The sequence below is a fragment of the Euwallacea fornicatus genome, chromosome 3, assembly GCF_040115645.1.
Source record: "Euwallacea fornicatus isolate EFF26 chromosome 3, ASM4011564v1, whole genome shotgun sequence".
NCBI lineage: Eukaryota > Metazoa > Arthropoda > Insecta > Coleoptera > Curculionidae > Euwallacea > Euwallacea fornicatus.
This window is the reverse complement of record NC_089543.1, coordinates 4,848,965-4,868,709: the sequence shown is the minus strand read 5'-3', so window position 1 is coordinate 4,868,709 and position 19,745 is coordinate 4,848,965. Positions and strand designations below refer to the sequence as shown.

The window sequence follows — 19,745 nt, the reverse complement described above, 5'->3', positions numbered from 1 at the left end:
TTCTCTAAATAATCGCGCCAAGCAGTACCCTAGAGATTGATCTTCAGAATCGCGCTGGTTCTTCATTTGATACTGGATCAAAGCTGATTGTAGAACATCCTTAAAAACTCGTATTTGGAAAAGGGTATTCTTCAAAGCACCAACCAACATTTTGGGATGTGCTGGTTACTGTAGGCTGAGGATGTATGTAGATAGTCACAGTATGATAACGTTCCAGTCAGACTAAATGCGAGCCGGACTGATAACACGTTAATTGGTAGTACCAATTAAAACATGTAATCCAATCTGTTTCAACGTATTTGTGTGACGTTGTTGGTCGCTTGAATTACTGGCTCTTTATCTAAAAAGAGGGAAATTTTGATGAATTATTTTTGTTTTGCTGTTGCAGTCGATTGCACTTAATGAAAAAGCTTTAACGTTATCATCCAGGCCAATTAATTAAAAATAAGACTTCGTTTGGTGAAGAAAACATCGCAATATCTATAATTATTTGCAAATCTTGCGAATAATAGAGTTATCGTTTGGCTTTGGTCATATGTGATATTTAAGCTTCCAGTGAAGCAGTGGAATCTCAAAACGCAATTTGAAGTATCCTCATTACGAGGCACTTTAAAAATCGAAAAAATTGGTATTAAAGTTAGTCCATATCTCGGGAATGAAAATAAAGCGAGCACCCCGCCCACGACAGGTTGATTGGATTTTTAATGCAATTGCTCTTCGGGTTCCCAAAGGCCGGAGTTAAACACTTTAAAAGTGGTTAAAATTGAGCACCTCCCATCCCTCTGGAAAAATTCCAATGTTTTTAGGTGATGTTTGTTGCTCCAATCGACAGATACGGATGCTCTGTTAACCCTAGATAGTTGCATAATGGCTTTGGGAGTTCAAAAAGAAAATTCGAAGACCTTTTATTGTAAGGCACTTTCAAAATTAACAAAATCAGTATTATAGTCAGTTCATATCTTAGTAACTGAGAGAAGAAGAGCGATACATCCAGTGCAAGCTGATAGAACTCATCGATTATTCGACTCGAATTTTCGATGAAATTGGCCTTTATGTTCATAAAAGGTGGGGCTTAAAATTCTAAAAGTGATTAAAAATGGAAATTTTCTGGAAAATTTGATCGCAAACGAATGACGTAATTTTTTGGAGGGTATAGTAACGGTGTCTTACACTAACAGTAGCAAAGGCACGAATAATTAATAAAAATTAGTTCCAATCGTAATAGTTGAACATCCTGAAATTGAAATTAACCCATTATATTGTTATTTGATTTTTCGGCTTACGAGTTTCGGTTTGAACGTTATTTTCTCGTTACTTGCACTAAGAGCAGGTCTGCATATTTACTAATAACTCTTGATGGTACCTAAATGAATCATTTTCCTAACAGTTTTCGAACGTGTACGAAAAGTGCTAAGAATACGTTTTAGGAAAATTCAATCTATTCATCCACTTTGACTCAGTTCAGTTACCTGTTGTGAAGGCGTACTTCCTGACAGTGGTACTACTATACGCTTTGTAGTGCAACTAACGTTCCTATTGAGACTCATTCACGTGTATAGGATTAATCTCTTTTGTTACCCCTCCATGTCTAATTCCGTTATTTCCTAAAGTTTACTGACATTTCTGTTTTGCATTATTTAATAGTTTACAGGTAAAACAGATGTGAAAAACATTGTGTACTAACTAGTCAGTGTAGCCTCTTCAAGTACTTATTTTGAAAAGTGATTCGTAAGTTGCTTTCTCGATATTTCTTAAAGTTTTTCATATGCCGATATTAATTGGTATTTTGTTGTTAATTTCGTAACTTGGGCCCAATTTTTCGGACTGAATATCTTTTACAGTTTTCAAGATACATAGGAGCACATAGATTTTTTTTATATACATAAAAATTTGCAAGGTCTTCCAATTTTCGATTTCTCCAATTCGAACAACCCCTTTCTGACCAGGATGTAAAGAAAAAACAATTAAAAAACAAGCACAATATGATACAGGATGCGCCAATGTCTTGCGTTTGTGAAACGCAACCTTCTCTCGCATTAGAAGCCCTGGTCAACGTTATGGAATATCATTATAAATACAGAGCAAATTTTACGTAGGGATTTCCCTTTTAACATGACAGACCTAAAAAAACTAAACAAAATCTTTATGTAACGTTTCTTGAAAATTTCATAAGCGCTTGAAATATGCGCATATTAAAAAAGGGTAAAAAAATACGAGAATTTTGAAATAGCTAATTTCCTAACAGGTGGATACGTCGCAATGGACTAATAAGATGGCCGACGGGATCATCAGACTTGAATGCGTGTGATTTTATTTGAATTTGATTTTATATGAAAAGTGTTTCTAATATTTTTTCTGAATACCAAATTACATGAATTCTGCAAGTTCAAAGCAAATTCTGTTTCATCCTTGTTAGGGAAGCAAATTCAAAGAACACTTCATAATGCCGACATCGAATGCTTCCGGTTTATTTGTTTGTCTTTTAGGTCACTGAATTCTGTACGTTTGTTTTAACACATCGAAAGAGTAACTAACCTTGTATGAATACAATATCCATGACAAATATTGTAAATTACATGGCTTTATATAATTATGCGCAATAGCCTGTAAACGTGTTATTATTAACCATATCTGGTCACTAAAATCTTGTTTAGCTTAGACAAATGTTGTTAATGGGCATTTGATTTATGTTTGTAGATAGAATGGATATAATAATTTGCGCATTTGCTCTTCTAATACTGGCTGAAAGATGTCTGTGCCAGGATTACACCTACATAGACGACATTCCAATTGAAAGCTATGATCATGGAGACCATCAGGAAAACGAGATGGATTTGGAGTTGCTTCGCACCAGAAGAGGAAGATCTCCTGAGAGCGATCCCAAGGAGTATTTCTTTAGGTAATATGTGATAGAAACTCAGCATCGCTTCATTGCTTCCCGTTTCCTCATTATGCTCCAGATCTACGAAATCTTTTGATGAAGTTAGAGATTTTCGCCCTTACCAAGATGCTCCTAGACCACATTTTCACACCACCAATATTCCCATCAACAATAGAAAAAAACGCAGCGTTAAAGAATCATCGGATCCAGATGAGACTTCCATAGTCGGAAGAGTGAAGAATTTGGGAAAACCATTGGAAGTTGTCCCATTGGAAACTGGAAATCTGACAAAAGGTGTTGAAAAAGCTGAAAGAAAATTGCTCGTTCCAGACAAGAAAGTGGAAATAAATGATTTTATTAGGTTTCGGAGATCTCCGCTTGAAAGTGTTAGTGAAGAATCAAGAGAGATTTCCAGTGGTCAAGAAAGGTTGGTTATTGAAACCTCACAATTTTTAAGCCTGGTTTGGTTGTCCTTCATCTATCTTGATACGTTATGCTTTTAACATCTTTCCAGGAACCAACCCAACCTTGACCCATTAGCAGAAAAACTAGTAATGGATCCTCCAGATGAAATAAATCGGGAATCTCGTGGAACTAAAGTAGAGCATTGGGTGAAACATGTGTACCCTGTTAGCAAAGGGGATGAAGTAGCCTTCAATGATAACCTTCCCTCATCTAGTGACAGTATCAGAGCACCGAGAGTTCATTTCGTCACCCAAAATTTCGAAGATAATCGACTGGGGCATTCAGAACTGAGACCTTATGGGAGAGAGGCGCGGGCTAGGTATTTTGATCGAGAACCTGAAAGGGCGTTTGTGCCTGAGAGGGCTTTAGTCCCTGAGAGGGCTTTAGTCCCTGAGAGGACTTTAGTCCCTGAGAGGACTTTAGTCCCTGAGAGGGCTTTAGTTCCTAACAGGGCTTTAGTTCCTGAAAGGTCTTTAGTTTCCGAGAGGGCATTGCTTCCAGAGGTGGGGTTGCCATCAAGGGACCTAGACCGAGAGATGACAAGAGATAACCCCTATAGAAGAAGATTTAGATCCTACGGACCTCCGGAAGCTCTCAGGGAGCCTGAGAGAGGTTATTATAGGTAATTTTATTGTGATTTCATGATTCAAACAATGAAGACAAACCATTTCTAGAGATGAGGTTCAAGCGGCTAGTTATGATCCTCGTGGTGACTACCGTGATTACTATCGCCCGAGATACGATAGTATCCGAACCCGCAATGACTACGCTGCAGCTCCGGTATCAAAACCATCGCAAAAGCGTATAATTTACTACGCAACCCTTCCAGAAGTGTCCCGAACTCCCCCTAACGTTAACCTTAGGGACCGTTACCGCTATGAGCAGTATAGATACGATGACAGATATTTAAATGACCCTTACAGATACAGGGGTAACTATCCTAAAGCCGCCAGATATGAAGAAGAGAATAAGACGCCTTATCCGGTGAAAGTATTGGCCGATGTCAATGTTAGGGAAGTCAAGAAAAATCCGGAAAGAAGGATTTATTCTGAAGCTGATAGGAATAGATATGCATATAATACTCCGCCCTATCGGGCGGCAGATGGGTAGAGAAACTTTCTTAAAGGGTGATATAGTAGGTATTGCCAGACACTCACTGCAATGTGTTGTCTGCAGCACTGTGGTTTAGTCGCTATTAAGGTAATTTATGTTAAAATGATAGATGTATATTTTAACCTTGATATAACAGTTATTATTTGCTTTTTATCCGTATTCCTATATTTAGTAAAAAAAGCTATAAGTAGACTTCAATTAGTGTGTTTTGCCTAAGGGTGAATCCAGGGGTAAGCTAGCTTTAGTATGAAGGAAATTTTTACAACTCATCCTACTTCCCAATCTTCCTTGGTCCTAGCTATTATCTCAAAATTGTGTCTGGTTGTATCTCATGCATTCATTTTTACCATATTTAAATTTGCAATGTTTCAAATTAGGCATGAGTAATCTTTATAGCACTTAGTTACACTAAATCATTGACATATCATCGTCTTATACGATACAGAAATTTTCCTTTATGACTTTCTTTCGATTTTGTTTGTTTCGTTTTAGAGTCTCTACAAATTTTCCCAAGAAAAAGATAAAATCCAGTTTTATTAAGCCTATCTTTCACTATACTGTCCAGAAACTAACACGTCTTTGGATATGTACATGAGACAACAGTTTCTATTTAGTGCACTTAAAACAATTGTATCCAATGTTGTCGGAAATTCAATATATATTCTCATTACCAACCTACATTAGATCGTTAAAAAAAGATAAAATCAGGGTTTGCACACTATTTGTCTTCACCATAGTGTCCAGATTATTCATCAGAGAGTCGGACGCATCATATATTCATATATTTGCATTTAATATATAAGCTTCTATTCGATGCATTCACTGCCCTCAATGCAGTTGCCCCTAATAATGTAAGAACTTGAATGTGTTCCCACTATCGACCTACATTAGATCGCGTTTCTAAGCTGGTCTTCCCGATGACAAAAACATATTTACTTATAAGTTTACTAAAAACAGATCTCCATAAATTGTCTTCCTTCTAGATTAGCGTCGCATTTGCTTTCTTCGGTTTACTTTGGTTTTACATATTATCTTAAGATTATTCAGTGAACGTACATGACTTAGGAATAAAAGGGACCTAATTCGATATTCAATTAAACAAATAATTATTATAAATCAGTCTTGCTGGTGACACTCAGTAGATTAACATGTATATTAAAGTAGAATTCTTTATTTTTACCTACACGAGTGCGGTAAATAATTAGATGTACCGACCTCGAGGCATTAGTGGATAATTTATTATTATGTGGTTGATTAAATTTTTCAATTAAATGCTAGATTGAGTGGCACGAACTTAAATGTATAAAAAGAAAGAAGTTGGATATTTCTGTGGCAAAAATGATAAAAACTAAAGAAAAAAGGTAAAAAGTAGTTTTCCATGAGTTATTATATCTTAATGGGTATATATATGCTACTCGCGTATCAATGTATTATCATTTGGATATGCTATTAATTAAGGAGTATATTAAATAGGTATGCTGGAATTTTTAAGGCTTAAATTAAGAAATGTCTTAAGTCTTATATGGAACAAAATCTCTTTAATTTTTTTTCGAAATGTTTAAGTTTTATTTAAAGTCTAAATTATTACATCAGCATTGTTTACATTTTTTGTTCTACCTTATTCTTGACTAAATGGCGAATAGAATTTTTGATCTTTTACTAGCCATGGCTATATGAGTTCATTTCAAATGTTAAGATTATATTATATAAGTATTAAATCGTTCATTTACCGATAAATAGATGTTAATTATGAATATATTAAACTGCACCGAAACATAGAAACTTCATTTTTGGTTGCGCAGATAGGACTTCCCTTTTAAAAGGATCTAATTTGAAAAATTCTGTGTAGATATGTAGCAAATATTAAACAAACCAACTTGAATTAACCTTCATATTGCCTTCTAGATGCTCAAATCTGAATTAAAAGATAAAAGTTTTTGTTTCTAAATAAAAAATGCAAATAAAGCATCATTGCCAAGCATGAAAATCTAAAAGATAGGGTCAGGACCGGCTTTAGCAAGTTTGGCGCCTTGGGCCAAATTTTTAATCGTTGCCGCCTTACTTTCAGGAAAATGTTCCGACCAGAATAATATGCCGCCCTTCCTGGTCTGCCCCTCTGGGCCGACGACTAACCTAGTCTCCCCACCCCCAACGCCATAAGGATAAGGGATGTATTCGGATAGCTCGGACACATTTTTATCTGTTTTTGACAATCTGAAATTGATTTTCTACCTGGTAAAGAAGCTAACGACATTTAAATGTGCAAAACCTAATTTTATCGTGTCAAAAGAAACGAATGAAGATCATTTTATTGCATCTATTGCACCTGGGAAGTAGGTGCCCTCGAGGAACTTTGATGATTACACGTAGTGGTAATTTATTACTCGATAAAATCTTCAAATTATCATAATGATTGCTGTCTTCTGTCCCACACTGGTTCTGGTGACTAGCTTTCTTATGCATATTCATATTAACACACATAAAGAGATTGTTATCAGTCGCCTTATTTCTTATTCCTATAAGACAATTTACAATTTTAAAAGCGAAATAATTAAGGTGTGAATTTTATTAATTTAATTGTCATTTCAATAGAAGACGAGCAATGCGGGGGGAACATTTCTTTTCCTCGCCTGATTATTCGTAACTTAAGTATAGGGTGACTCAGAATTATGGGATTAAACTTCTAAGCATTATTCAGTGTTCCAATAGAAGACATTTGAGCATGAGAACGCATGTTCGGAAATATCTCCCACAAGGTATCCTCGTGGGTATAAAAAGTGTGATTCCGAGACTGGCACTTTTAAACCTAAGATGCACGATACTAGTGCAGAAAAAACAGTAATGTGAGTCCATTTTGGGAAAGAGGTTCTTTACTGAGTTGTATAGACTAACAGTGGTCCAGTTCCGTGGCTCCTTAAGCCACCCGATCTACTACCTTTAGATTTCTTTCTGTAAGGAAATGTAAAATCTCTGGTTTATGAAACGCCAGTAGAAGCAGAGCCAGACCTGATTGCACGAATTATTGTCGCATTTAAAGTCGTTCAAAACGATTATCAAATCTTTAGCTAAATCTGCAGAAATCATTTACGCCGTTTAAACACATGGATTAAAGTTTAAGGACGACATTTTGAATAATTGTGTGTTATTTGATACAAATGAATAGCAATAAAACGTACTAAAACTTGATAAAACACATTTTTGCGCATGAGCGCCTTAAAGTGTCGTAAGCCCGTAGTGGCTTAGAAAGACATTTCCCGACATGGGTTTCTACACTCAAATGTTTTCGGTTATAGCAGCGAATAATTCCTATAAGTTTGATGCCACAGTCTGAATCACTCTGTATAAAAATCGCAGCTCCGTCGGCCACCTATTAATCTAATATGGGAAATGAGTATTAAGCTTAGGATGGGATAGGTAATTGAAATTGAAAGTGATCGTGATAAATTACGCATTTTTTGTCGGTTACCTGCACAAGAGCGAATAAATAAAACATCAAAGCGCAGACCTCGAAAAAATCAAATAAAAAAGAATTACAGGAGGCGGCATAAATAATAAATTCAGAGAATGTGATTAAAAAACGTGTTGCTGATGACATCTATACCGTTTCGTCGTATGCGGCGTATCCCAGAGGAAATTATGATATACCCACCTATCTTCTTTTCCTACGGTTTTTAGTGCTGCATAGACATGAAATAAAATTACAAAAACTCGCTTTGCGAATATTTGCTTTAAATTAAATTGCAGCCATAACTTTTCCGCTTGCCAGGCTCTGTAGATTAATCTTTTTTGTATTTATATTCATACAATGGAATGAAATTAAAATTTCACTATTTTCAAAGACGATGGACGTCTATTGTGTTTTCAGGTTTTCACTTAGTTTTTCCTCAAACTACCCAATTAGATAAATTTTACGTTGCTTGACATGTTTCTGCGAAATTAAGGGAGTGGAATGGGAAATCACACCATTGAACCCACCACACACGCAAAGGACTGGCACACCAAGGAGGGCATTTCTGAAAATGGGTTTATTCAAAAGTCTAGATGCGCGATTGATCTTCAGAGCTCCACACCCTGGAATAGGCGACTGTAAGCCAATGAAGCGCAGCTGCGCATGGCATTTCTTGACGTTCACCTACGGAAAAGTTTCAGGGTGTTTACTGGAAATTTGTATTTTCGCAGGTCTGTGCCTTAAAATTATCGAGACCGATTGTTGTAACAAAACTGATGCCACCAAAGTGACGCCACCAAATGCTGGGCGCTCGTTTACTAGATTGCCTATGCTCAGTCGTGAGTGAATCACCCTGTGCGCAGCCCCTGAATATTAAATAAAGAACATCTGCATGATTTTTTTCGTCTGATTACCCTCTTGAACTGTTAGCGCAAAATGAAGGATTTGAGGCCTCATTCTGCTTTTCCCTCCATCTCATGACCAACTATGTCTGTGAGGGGTCCGCCCATGTTTTAATCCTCGCAGAAAAGCTTCCTCAGAGTAAGGAGAGTGCATTGATTGTTCATTGATTATAACTCTATTGATACACCCTACTAACCCGAACAAAGGGGTACCTACCGGCCTAATTGATGCGCTTACATATTCCTTAAATAGGTTTCAGTACAAAACTGACGGCGCAAATTAAAAAATCCGATTAAAAAAACGATGGAAAATTATTATCCCTCATAAAGCAGCTAAAGGACTAAGCAAAGGGCATAGCAAATCGGTTTTTAAGGAATATTTAACTGTTTGTATAGAGTTTTGAATGTGCCAGATTAGGGGGATAAAGCAAAGACAAAATTGGATTTCGGCACAGAGCGAAGTCGATTAAATTTACATTATTTATTAGGTTTAAGGAAATCACATCCGATGGGACTCGAATTAAAAAAGGTAGAATTCCCTCCGACACGATCTAAGGACAATGGATATATTTCATCACTTTCTTCGGTTAAAACGTTTATGTGAGAACACCTTGTTTTCGGTACGACAAGCCTACGTACTAATAATACCCTTACTCTCTGCAAGTCCAGCGTAGTATACGGACCTTTTGAGTAATTAAATAACAATAATTGGTACTACCTACGTCTGGTATCTCGCACGATTCCTCTAATTGGCACCTTAAAGTCCTACCTATCTAGTACAAGTAATTCTTGTGTCTTCGTATACCACTAACTTATTATCTAATTTTAACACTAGAATTTACCAACTAGATGCAATTGGATTCAATTGAATCGTGTTTAAAGGTACAGTCTACTTATAAAATAAAAGAGTTACTGAACATTCCTTCACGCGATGTCGTGGTTTCGGGCGCGCTAAGAGCATGGAAAATTATTCGAAAATCTCGGCAATTGTTTTCGAAATTTATTATATTTAATATATAATAAGTACCCATAAGGTGGTTCTGCGCACGAGCAGCTGCGCACTTGAGCACGCGCAGCTTACCCAATACTTCGTTTTCAGTTACAGTCCTTTTTTCGAGCGGATTCAATAAATGTTCTGTTATTTTGACAGTAGCGGATCTATTGATAAATTGACCTCGGCGTGAAATAAATTCATGTGAGTCTTGGAACCCAGGTCTGAAACGCCCGCATTGCTTAGAGGGCCCTGGTATGCGGCACGCCATTGGCGTTTATCCTTCTTTTGACCTGGGCCGTTACCAGAAATGTGTCCAGTAGTCGAATGAGACACATTAAGGAAACTCGATTTTATTGATCGGATGTTGCTTACCTGGTACTACCCTGATTCTTTCGTAATAACGTCAATAAATTAGGTTTATGTAAACGACGACTTTTGCTTTTTATCAGATTTTTAGAATTTGGAGTCATGATTTTTACGCAAAGGTTGAAGATATCCGCTCTCAATATCCGTGAGCATCAGTGGCGTACGTCTCCATATCACGGTCCTGTTCCGCTCTGCGCGGATAGTCCTAAAAGTGCCCGACATGACATATAGATGGCAAATTTTTGGTTAAAAATTTGTCTCGATTACAAAAACCTAACCTTAAAAAGCTTATTTGTACAGTTTGAAGGCGCTTCGTTGATTTGTGTTTAGTTCGGAGCCGTTTTTAGTGAACGCTTTTAGAGATTTCGGCGCATAAGGAAAAAATTGGTTATCGATATGTGATTCAACACTTTCGTTTGAAACGTCTTACTCCACCCAATATTAAAGTGGAGTTAAATTCTGTCTACTCTGGAGGAATTTTGTTCTTGGGTTCTTTGTTAACAACTCAAATGTTGGGTTGCACAGCTGCCAAGAGGAACTCCGCAGTGGTTGACCCAATGACACTCCAGATCTGACCACTCTAGATTATTGTGGTGAAAATCCACAAAACTGTACTGGAAGGCCATGGGCTGAAATTGCGCGAGTTCGAAGACATTATGGATATTTAAAAAAATGATGGACATCGCATTTTGTCCAAACAATTGGATTTGAGAACGATGTGTGAAAGATAAATAGAAACAGCCCCGTGCGGATGTTTGAAGGGAGGGTTTGCAAAGTTTCACAGCGATATAGTCGAGTTTTTGAGTCGATTTACAACCAGAGATGAAACATTGACCCATCACTTCATACTTGCGACGAAAGAGCAGTCGAAACAATGGACACGATAGGGAGAATTGGTTCTGAACGAGGCGAAAACGTTTCCATCTGCAGGAAAGGTGATGGCGTTGGTTTTTTGGGATGTACAAGGGGGGTGATTTTTATTGACTATCTCCCCACGGGAAAAACAATAAACAGAGAATATTATACACATTTATTGCAGCGTTTAAGCGAAGAAATTAGAAAAAGGCCACCGTATTTAGAGGAAAAAAGTCTTGTTTCGTTAATAAAACGCACCAGTTGATACTTCCGTCATCGCGATGGTCAAAATCAATGAATTTAGTGTTGAACTTTCTCCTCACCCACCCTATTCGCCAGATTTAGACCCTTCGGACTATTTTCTATTTTCAAACCTGAAAAAATTTCTCGGTGAAAAGAGATTGATGCCTATTTTGAAACATTCGACTGGGAAAAATATGTCAATATCGAAGGAGACCATATTGAGAAGCCATGCAATACACTGCGATACATGGAAAGAGAATACTCAGTGAAAATGTTTTTATTTAAATAATTTTTGGTATGCGTGTTGGTATCTGGGAACACAAAAAACGATTAAATTGGCAATCAGATTTATCAATGTATTTACAAGTTATCAGGATTTTTTTTTTGTTTTCACTAAAAAATGCAATAAAATATCAACAATATGATTGAAAAATATCATTTATTGGTATATAGTGTGCTCACAAAGTGTTTTTATAGTAATCGAATATTCCTAGACGCAGAATGTAGCGAAATTTTCATTAATTGAACGAGTTTTAGAAAGATTGAAAAGTGGGTTTATGAAAATCTGTTTGGGTATGCATTATGGTCGGGCAGGAGTAAGAAAAAGAGGAGGGGAAAGACGAGATCCTCAGTTTACAATACAGAGGCATCTCCATCAGACTATTGGGGTAATGTTGTGGGGCGCTGTTGCATATGGTAGCAGGTTACCTTTACTTGTCACTAGAAGCAGTACAACAATCCAACGTTACATCTAAGAAGTCATGGAACCTCATCCTGTGCTCTATCTGGAAACTCTTGTTGATCCAGTTTTCCAACAAGACAATGCACGACCATATGCGACTAGAGAGACTATGGACTTATTTCAACAAAATTCGATCTATTTGCCACCTTGGCTACCTTCATCTCCCGAAGTCTCACCCATGTATGGGATATTGTAGGTGGAAGGTTGCATAATTTATGCCATCTCCCACCAACCCTAGTGGCGCTATGCCATGCTGTCCAGTTAGCCTGGAATGCGATCCCCCAAGTGAGAACAGGGACATCAATCACTTCGTTAGATCCACAAAGGTACAAGACATCGCGGAGGACCGACAATTTATTAGCTTTCTTGTAGTTTTTAACAATTAAATTTGTTCAATTTCTTAATGAAGTGTTTTTTTTAGAGTAAGAAACGTGCATACCAAAAATTATTGAAATAAAACCATTTTTACGGGGTGTGCTCTTTTCTATGTCACGCAGTATATTTTCGAAAAAGTTTCTTCCTTCAAGCGTTACGTCGGGTACTTCTGGGACTATCCTCGTATGTAAGTCTGCCACTGAATTTTAAGGAAGTCTTACCGGAGTACCAATCAAATTCCCCATCTGCAGGCATTAATATAGAGCAGGGAAATTGGGAAAAGATAAAATGAAACCGTCCTTACAACCATGGGAATGGACTAATGATTTGCATATAAACGCTCATTAAACTGAAGCCAACTGAAGCTTACCGACTCCGCGTGTTTTGAAATCGTTAAGGAAGCTCGTGCATCATGGAACCTGTAAGAATATCCATTGGCAGTGTTTCCTTAAAATAAAAATCTGCGGTTTCGGGCTTGAGCACTAGATATTCCACCGGTCTTCATTTCAAAGGGAATGGTGACATTTCGAATAACGGTAATGACCCAAGGAGCGTTGCAAAGCAATAACGGGCCCAGTGAAAAGAGCTTTCAACTATAAAACAACAGGATGCAATACACTTTGTCCTCAAATCTCAACTCTTACGGCAAAGGGCGTTACATGAGATCGTTAACAGTATTTATGGGTGCGCTTAAGAGTGTTCCCTTATCTTTTAACGATGGACATGTGTCCTCTCCGACGACAACTTATGGCAAATTATGGGTATTAATTTTATCAGTTTACCCATACGCTAATTTAAGGATCGCTTTCGCAGATATGCAAAGCAGTATCGGCACGTTCAAGGGTCCAATTACATTCTGGATTTAGGGGTTTCTTTGCCGCTCTCTTGAGGTTCAAAGGCGACCTGCATCTTACTAGTCTTCGCGTTTCAGGGAAAAGAATTAAATTTGTACCCCACCTAAAACAAACGTTACTATTGAGTTACATATCTAAACACTTTATTAACGGTATTGACAAGTAGTGATTTGCCAATACAACTAAAGGAGTGGTCAGTATCGATGATATTAGCGTGAAAGAGCGAAGTTCCTTTGCAGTAAATTGATTATGGTATTATACAACCATTTACGATTTGTACCAATGCGACCTATTTTGTTCGATTGCATTTGGACGTTGGATTTTTAATGACCTCTGCCATTTTTCGCAGGTTCACGTCATATGAAATTAATGAGAAGCTTCTGAAAAACTAGAACTCATGACTAAGGAGTTTTTTGGTTGCTTTGCAACAACCATTAATGGGAGATGGTGTGGAGTTTGTTAGATGTGTTTCGTACGCGAACGGTTTTTCAGTGATGATACAAAAAAATGTTTTTTTTTTTTATTGAGCATCCTGTATATGATTGGTTCGATGGGCACGTCAACATTAGCTGGTTCCAGTAATGTAATGTCTGTCATGTTTATCTCTAACAGCTCTTGACAAAATCAGTAAAAAAATCCTGTATGAAGCAAGGCATTCGACAGGCCATACTGTTCCTTAGATTTGAGAGAAACGGTAGAATTTTTAGCACACTGCTTGATTTCTATGAGAAATTTCATTTTTACTACATTTTTCAGAAATCATTAGAAATAGGCATATCAGAATCGTTGAAATGGGCTAATGCGAACTCGTCGAATTAACGAACGATATACCTGGTGTCGCATAAAAAACGTAATTTTATGTCAGAATTCAAAAAGCGCTATGCACAGAAAAAATTTCGCTCACTCTAGAGATTGATAGCAAAAAAAATTCAAAAATATTACTAAACGAACTGCTGCTGTACTTTGCTCCAACGCCAGTGAAAGGTGTTTCAAGACTGCCCTGTACTGGGTGCCTATTTAACAGCTCCTCGGACTCTTATGAGTTTAAAAGCAATAAAGTAAGGAGGGCAAATGTTATATTTAGTAATGACCCTACAGGGTGTCCCAAAAAGCGGGACCTCATACAGTGTCATTTTTTTAATGATCAAGATAAATATGACATTACTTGATATCAAAATGAAGACATTTTTTGCGTGAATAAAAAACGCCTTATCCTATTTGAAAAGACAATTGAAGTTGAAATGATGAAAACTAAAATTGTTGTTATGAACATCCTAAATGTATTTTTGGCTAAATGAGTGTTCGCTCTTGTTAAGGTGCTCTTATATGAAAATCCATCTTAAAATTTTCAAAATCTAATTTAATCTAACTGCCATATCAATTTTTTTACGATGCACTGTAAATATCTAAAATTTCTTTTAAAGAGTTACAGCTTCGAGCCACTGCGTCCGAGGGTAAAAAAATCTAGGAACTAACACTGGACCCAGAGAGGATTCCATCACGTGAAAAAAATTCAGGTTGTCTCATTAAAAAAGACAAAAATGTCACTTAGGCCCCGCTTGTTTGAGGCACCTTGTAAGGTTGTCATTAATTTGAAAATATTTCTTCATTAACCACATATATGTACGTCCACATAATTGATTTTTTTCCGAAATCACCAGTAAATTCGTAGAAGTCTGGGGGGCTGTTGAATGGATACTCTGTATGTCGGATATCAATTAACCATGCAATATTCACCTCAGAAACTTTCACCTAAAAATTAGAAGGGGTATGAGTCACATTTCATCTGTCTATTTCCGTTTCGTCGAGACTCCATAAGTAAATCGAAAAGGCACTATCCTGCAGATTTTTACTATATAATACCTATAAGATAATCTAGCATACGGAGAAAATCCGATGACGTAATTAATAATAAACAAAATTACCCTGAAGAACAAATTCTGAATACTTGTTTAGGGTTCCGTAGTTTCTAAGTTACTCTACAGGGTGTTGTAAAAATCACCGAAAAAACATACACCCATGAGGCAAGCCCTATACATGCAGGGTGTTTCCTAACTATATGTAGAAAATTTAAGAGCATAATTTTGGATGAATTTCAAGTGGAAAATGTGTAATGAATTGAAGTTTTTTTAATAAAAGATGTTAAAATGTACGAAAAAAGCATTTTCCTTGAATATTTTCAATACGGCTCAAATTGGATTTTTGACTTTTATCTTGCGAATGTGTAGTAAAAAAGTCGACGTTTACTTCTACACCAGATTTTTTTCATCAGACAGCGGCGTACTCTTGGGATATCTTTATTATTCTATTTAGACGCGAAATGTACGAGGTTGCGTTTGACGCTAGTTAAGACCGATTTTTTATGTTCTTTGTTCCAAACAGAACCGAAAAAATTGCAGGAAGCCTTTATTAATAATTGATCAGTGTAAGGTTTATTTATTAAAAAAAGAAAAATTGGATCGATTAATTGATTGGATATTATAAGGATTTTTGAGGATGGAATTGAAGTGAAAAGATCGAAAAAAAAACCGTATTGATTATAAACTAGCTGCCACTTTAAACGTTAGTTTAAAATAATATTTATATTATTTTTATATCAATTAAAAATCCGCTTTCAGTCGTATTGGAAATATAAAAAAAAACTTTTTTTTTAGTATATTTTATCACTCTGTATATTGGAGCCTAATTGCGGGGTTGCAAATTGAAGAAATGAATGCAATCGTCAATGAAGTACTTTCCATCAATACCATCAAAAGGTCATTAAAATGCGTCCAAAAATATTGAGTGTTAGAGTTGGCCAAAAGTGCTGTGCGCCACTGTCTTGGTTCCTCAGTTCCTGTTGCCCGGATGATGGTCAGTAATGATGTTTGCATGGTTACTGAGGCGCCGTGTGTCAGCATTAATAGTACCACCAACGAGAGATTTTCGATGTCGTAGTACTGTTTCGCGGTACGAAGCCGTCATGCTGAAAACTTTTATTGACATCGTTGAGGAGAGACGAAACAAACCCACCCCTCCTCCTTAGCTCTTCCTAAGGGATGCTGAAGGCGTGATAAAGGAAAATGATAGTACTTAATTAGCCACTGAGAAGGACTTTTTATGTCGCTTTGTCGGCACGAATATCCCCAGTCCGATATTAAACTATGCCACCAAAGTATGTACCGGTCTGTTGTCCAAGTTATATCGTAATACGTCAGTGACATTTATCGGAATATTTGCGCGACGAAAATATTTCCGTTTGACTCGTTTCCACTGAAAATTGTCAGATATGCTCAGACTTATCTCGCAGAACTTCTCCCATTCGGAATGCTGACAAATGATTTTTAAGCTCTCAGTATCGCCATCGTGTCACACGCTCTTTAATCTACCAACATGGGTTTCGCCGTTCACTATTATTAACGCATTTCATACGTTTTTCTGCGAATGCAAATCGAAGTCGAAATTCTAACTCTTGTGCTGTTAGGAATTTTTAAATTACCTCCAGACCATATTGATTCGACTGTCAAACCTACAACCTAAAAGTAATATAGTTAATTATAGGGGACGGTCGTTAAGGGAGTTAGACGAACGAAATGATTTATTCGATTATTTTCAACGGACAGTTACGCCCTTTGATACTTTGTAATGACCGACCGCTCTGACCGCTACGAATGTCAACTGGCCCCGACATAGGAATTAGCTCCGGGATAAGAGAATTCCTACATAGTTTAAAATCCCCACAAAAATAGCGTTTTGCTTGACAAAGCACAGGTCTGAGGTCTATATCAAGTCCCAATTTACATAAATTTGTTAAAAGCTCTGCGGTTCCCTTTCCTTTCGTTTCAAAACCGATGTGGTTTTGATTCAGGGCGATGCGAAATTCACGTAAAAGTGGTACAAGCTTAGTACACAATCGAAAAGAATTGTTTCTAGAAAAATGGCACTCAGTGCTGAAAGTTCCTTATATCACTGTCGGTACCGTTAGGTGGACCACGGTAGCAGGCTGTCGCGGGAACATAGAAATTAAATACGTCTTATAGCGGTAATTATGTGAGATATTAAGATTACTTGTATTGTAATAGGAATAAATTACCATAAGAAACCGTACTGGCATATGCAACGGTACTGCAAAATTAACTTAATCAGTACAAGATTCATTTAGTAATTACCCATATTTTTGTTATTCGTCGTATTCGTACATTAACTCTGACTCCCATAGAGTATGCTGCAGTATTAGTTATTGGACAGGAAACAAGAGAGTATTGCTGCGCGTGGAGGGTCATAGATGACACAGCTCCAGTCGGCTCAACCGGAAAAACTGCAGTTTTTTCCTTTTTTAAAAATTTTTTACGACAAATTTGTCCTACGTACACGCCACCGGTTCGATTTTCTAAGTCTTTAGAGTTGCATTTTACGGATTTCCCACCTTTCGGACATGAGGTGAGAGCTCCAATCAGCGTTTCAGTTTTACAAAGCAACTAACACCGTCACAGAACTAACCGTCTTTTGTGTGAAAGTTTCTATCGCTGTTGAGAAACCAAGTATGCCATTGGCTTTTTGATATACAGGGTGCGTTACGAAAATCGAGCGTTTTTGAAATAATCACAGAATCGTTAGTTGTTGATATATAACTGTTTTTTTTTTAATTATAATAGCATGGCTGAAAGTACAGCATTTTATAATCATGAACGGAAAATTTCCTCTGTCATATTTACGAGCAAAGCGAAGCGAAATTCTCTATATCGCTCGTCTCACCCTTTCAATGTTTTCCGGAGTGCGCACAGTGAGTTGAAGGCCTGGAGGCTTTTTTTCACCATTGAACCTCCTGTTTGTAGATTGTGAACCCAATGTAAGATTGTGTCGCACGTAGGCGCAAAATCATTTCGATTAATACTGAATCTGCCACTATATTCAGGATGAATTCCAATCACAGATTCAACGCTCTTAACAAAACAATTAATAAACGAATATTCGAGGTTCTAACGTCCACGAGGGTACCATGGTGGCAACTGAAAGATAACAATAAAATGCTATGAGCCAAAGAATGAAATGCCTGTGAAGCACAGCCCTTTTATTGTAAACAGTCGAGTACCATTTGTTGAAAAACACTTGTTTCCTGCGCCGCATCCTGTATTTAAAACGTGACAATTTCCAACTTTGATTCGAATAAACTTGTGGCGTACCCGTGGTACTTGCGTACCACGGTTTTACAGATATAATCACACAAGAAGCTAGAAATAATTGAGCTGAGAACGGTGTAAGTTTATTCCCTGCAGAATAGTATGCTGAACATCAATGTGTTCTTCAGGTTGGTGACGGATGCTAGAGGCATTCATAGAGTAATATTAACGTTTCACCATAGCTATTATCTTCTGAAGATGGAGTCTTCCAGAGGGTGGTGCTAGTAATCTCCAATATATGTAGGTCCAAAAAGAATTCCATTTACATCCTACCAATGTAGTATGTAACTACACGTCCTAAAGGTTGAGATTCGGAATTCGACCCTCTGTTTGAGGTGATAGTAGAAGGATTTTCAAATTGTGACATGTGGTGACTAAAAGGCAATAATTACATTGTCGTAGTTACGATATACAGTGGAATAACTAATGGCCAACAAATAAGCCGACAAAATACCATTAAATCTGAAAAAGTCCTGCGTACGTCTCTGAATCATTTTGCCCGTTGCTCATCTGCTTAGAGGTGACGCATTGTATGTGTTGTCGAAAACATGCATTTCGAAGGCAATAGGGCCATGGAAAGGTACCCTTAGTTTCGTGAAATATCGTCACCAACGGTCACGGTATGATTATTCGGGGAGCTGATGGGTGTCTCCCTTTGAATCTCGACCTTAAAAGACTGTAGTTCCCTTACGGTTTAGGGAAGTAAGTGGTGTGAACGGTTTTTGCGTGTTTAACGGGATCTTGTAGGAATAGTGGAAGCAGGAGAGTGTTAGACATAAGTTGGAATTGAGAAACAGAGGGTGTCGGTAGTCAGGATCTGGATTGTCATGGGAGGAGGGGGGGGGGATTCCAGAAGTACCCCACCTAACACTTAAAATTTAAAAAACTGGAAAACATGTTATTTCGCAACATAGTTTTCTTTGAGCTTGATGCGCTTTTCCCAGCGATATCTTCTTTATCCGTTTTATAATAAGAATCTTCGGATGTTTCAAAATAGATATCAACCTCCGTTTTTGCCTTTCAATTACTAGCAAATCTCTGTCGACCGAGTAATTTTTTTCAATTTTCCAAATATAATGTAATCCGAGGGGCCTAAATCTGGCGAATAGGGTGGCGAAGTTCAAAACCTAGTTAATTGCTTATCGCCACCATGACGACGGAAGTGTGGATTGATGCGTTGTCTTGATGAAATAGAACTTAAATGCGGACGCTTTTTCCTACATTTTTTGGACCGGTTCTCCCCGTTGAGCTCGTTGTTTTGACTGCTCTTTCATCGTAGGTGTGAAATTACCCATTTTTCATCCATGGTTATGAATCGACGTAAAAACTCGGCTTTATTGCTGCGAGA

At 37.4% G+C, this 19,745-nt stretch overlaps 2 protein-coding genes across 2 annotated transcripts in view; one reads left to right on the top strand and one right to left on the bottom strand.

Annotated features, from left to right (window-relative positions):
* Tmem63 (transmembrane protein 63) overlaps positions 1-19,745 on the bottom strand; it is a 120,049-nt gene that overhangs the window by 37,094 nt on the left and 63,210 nt on the right. The gene's annotated exons all lie outside the window — the stretch shown is intronic.
* LOC136350473 (uncharacterized) lies at positions 1,618-4,657 on the top strand. Its single transcript, XM_066302208.1, has 5 exons — positions 1,618-1,728; positions 2,698-2,899; positions 2,961-3,308; positions 3,396-3,968; positions 4,021-4,657. The coding sequence occupies exons 2-5, from the start codon at positions 2,703-2,705 to the stop codon at positions 4,454-4,456; spliced, it is 1,554 nt and encodes a 517-aa protein (XP_066158305.1). The 5' UTR covers positions 1,618-1,728; positions 2,698-2,702; the 3' UTR covers positions 4,457-4,657.

Excerpts from the sequence above, each read along its gene's own strand:
- LOC136350473 (XM_066302208.1), top strand. The coding sequence starts at position 2,703 with ATGGATATAATAATTTGCGCATTTGCTCTTCTAATACTGGCTGAAAGA. Across the intron at positions 2,900-2,960 it reads CCCAAGGAGTATTTCTTTAG|ATCTACGAAATCTTTTGATG; the intron begins GTAATATGTGAT and ends ATTATGCTCCAG. Across the intron at positions 3,969-4,020 it reads CCTGAGAGAGGTTATTATAG|AGATGAGGTTCAAGCGGCTA; the intron begins GTAATTTTATTG and ends AACCATTTCTAG.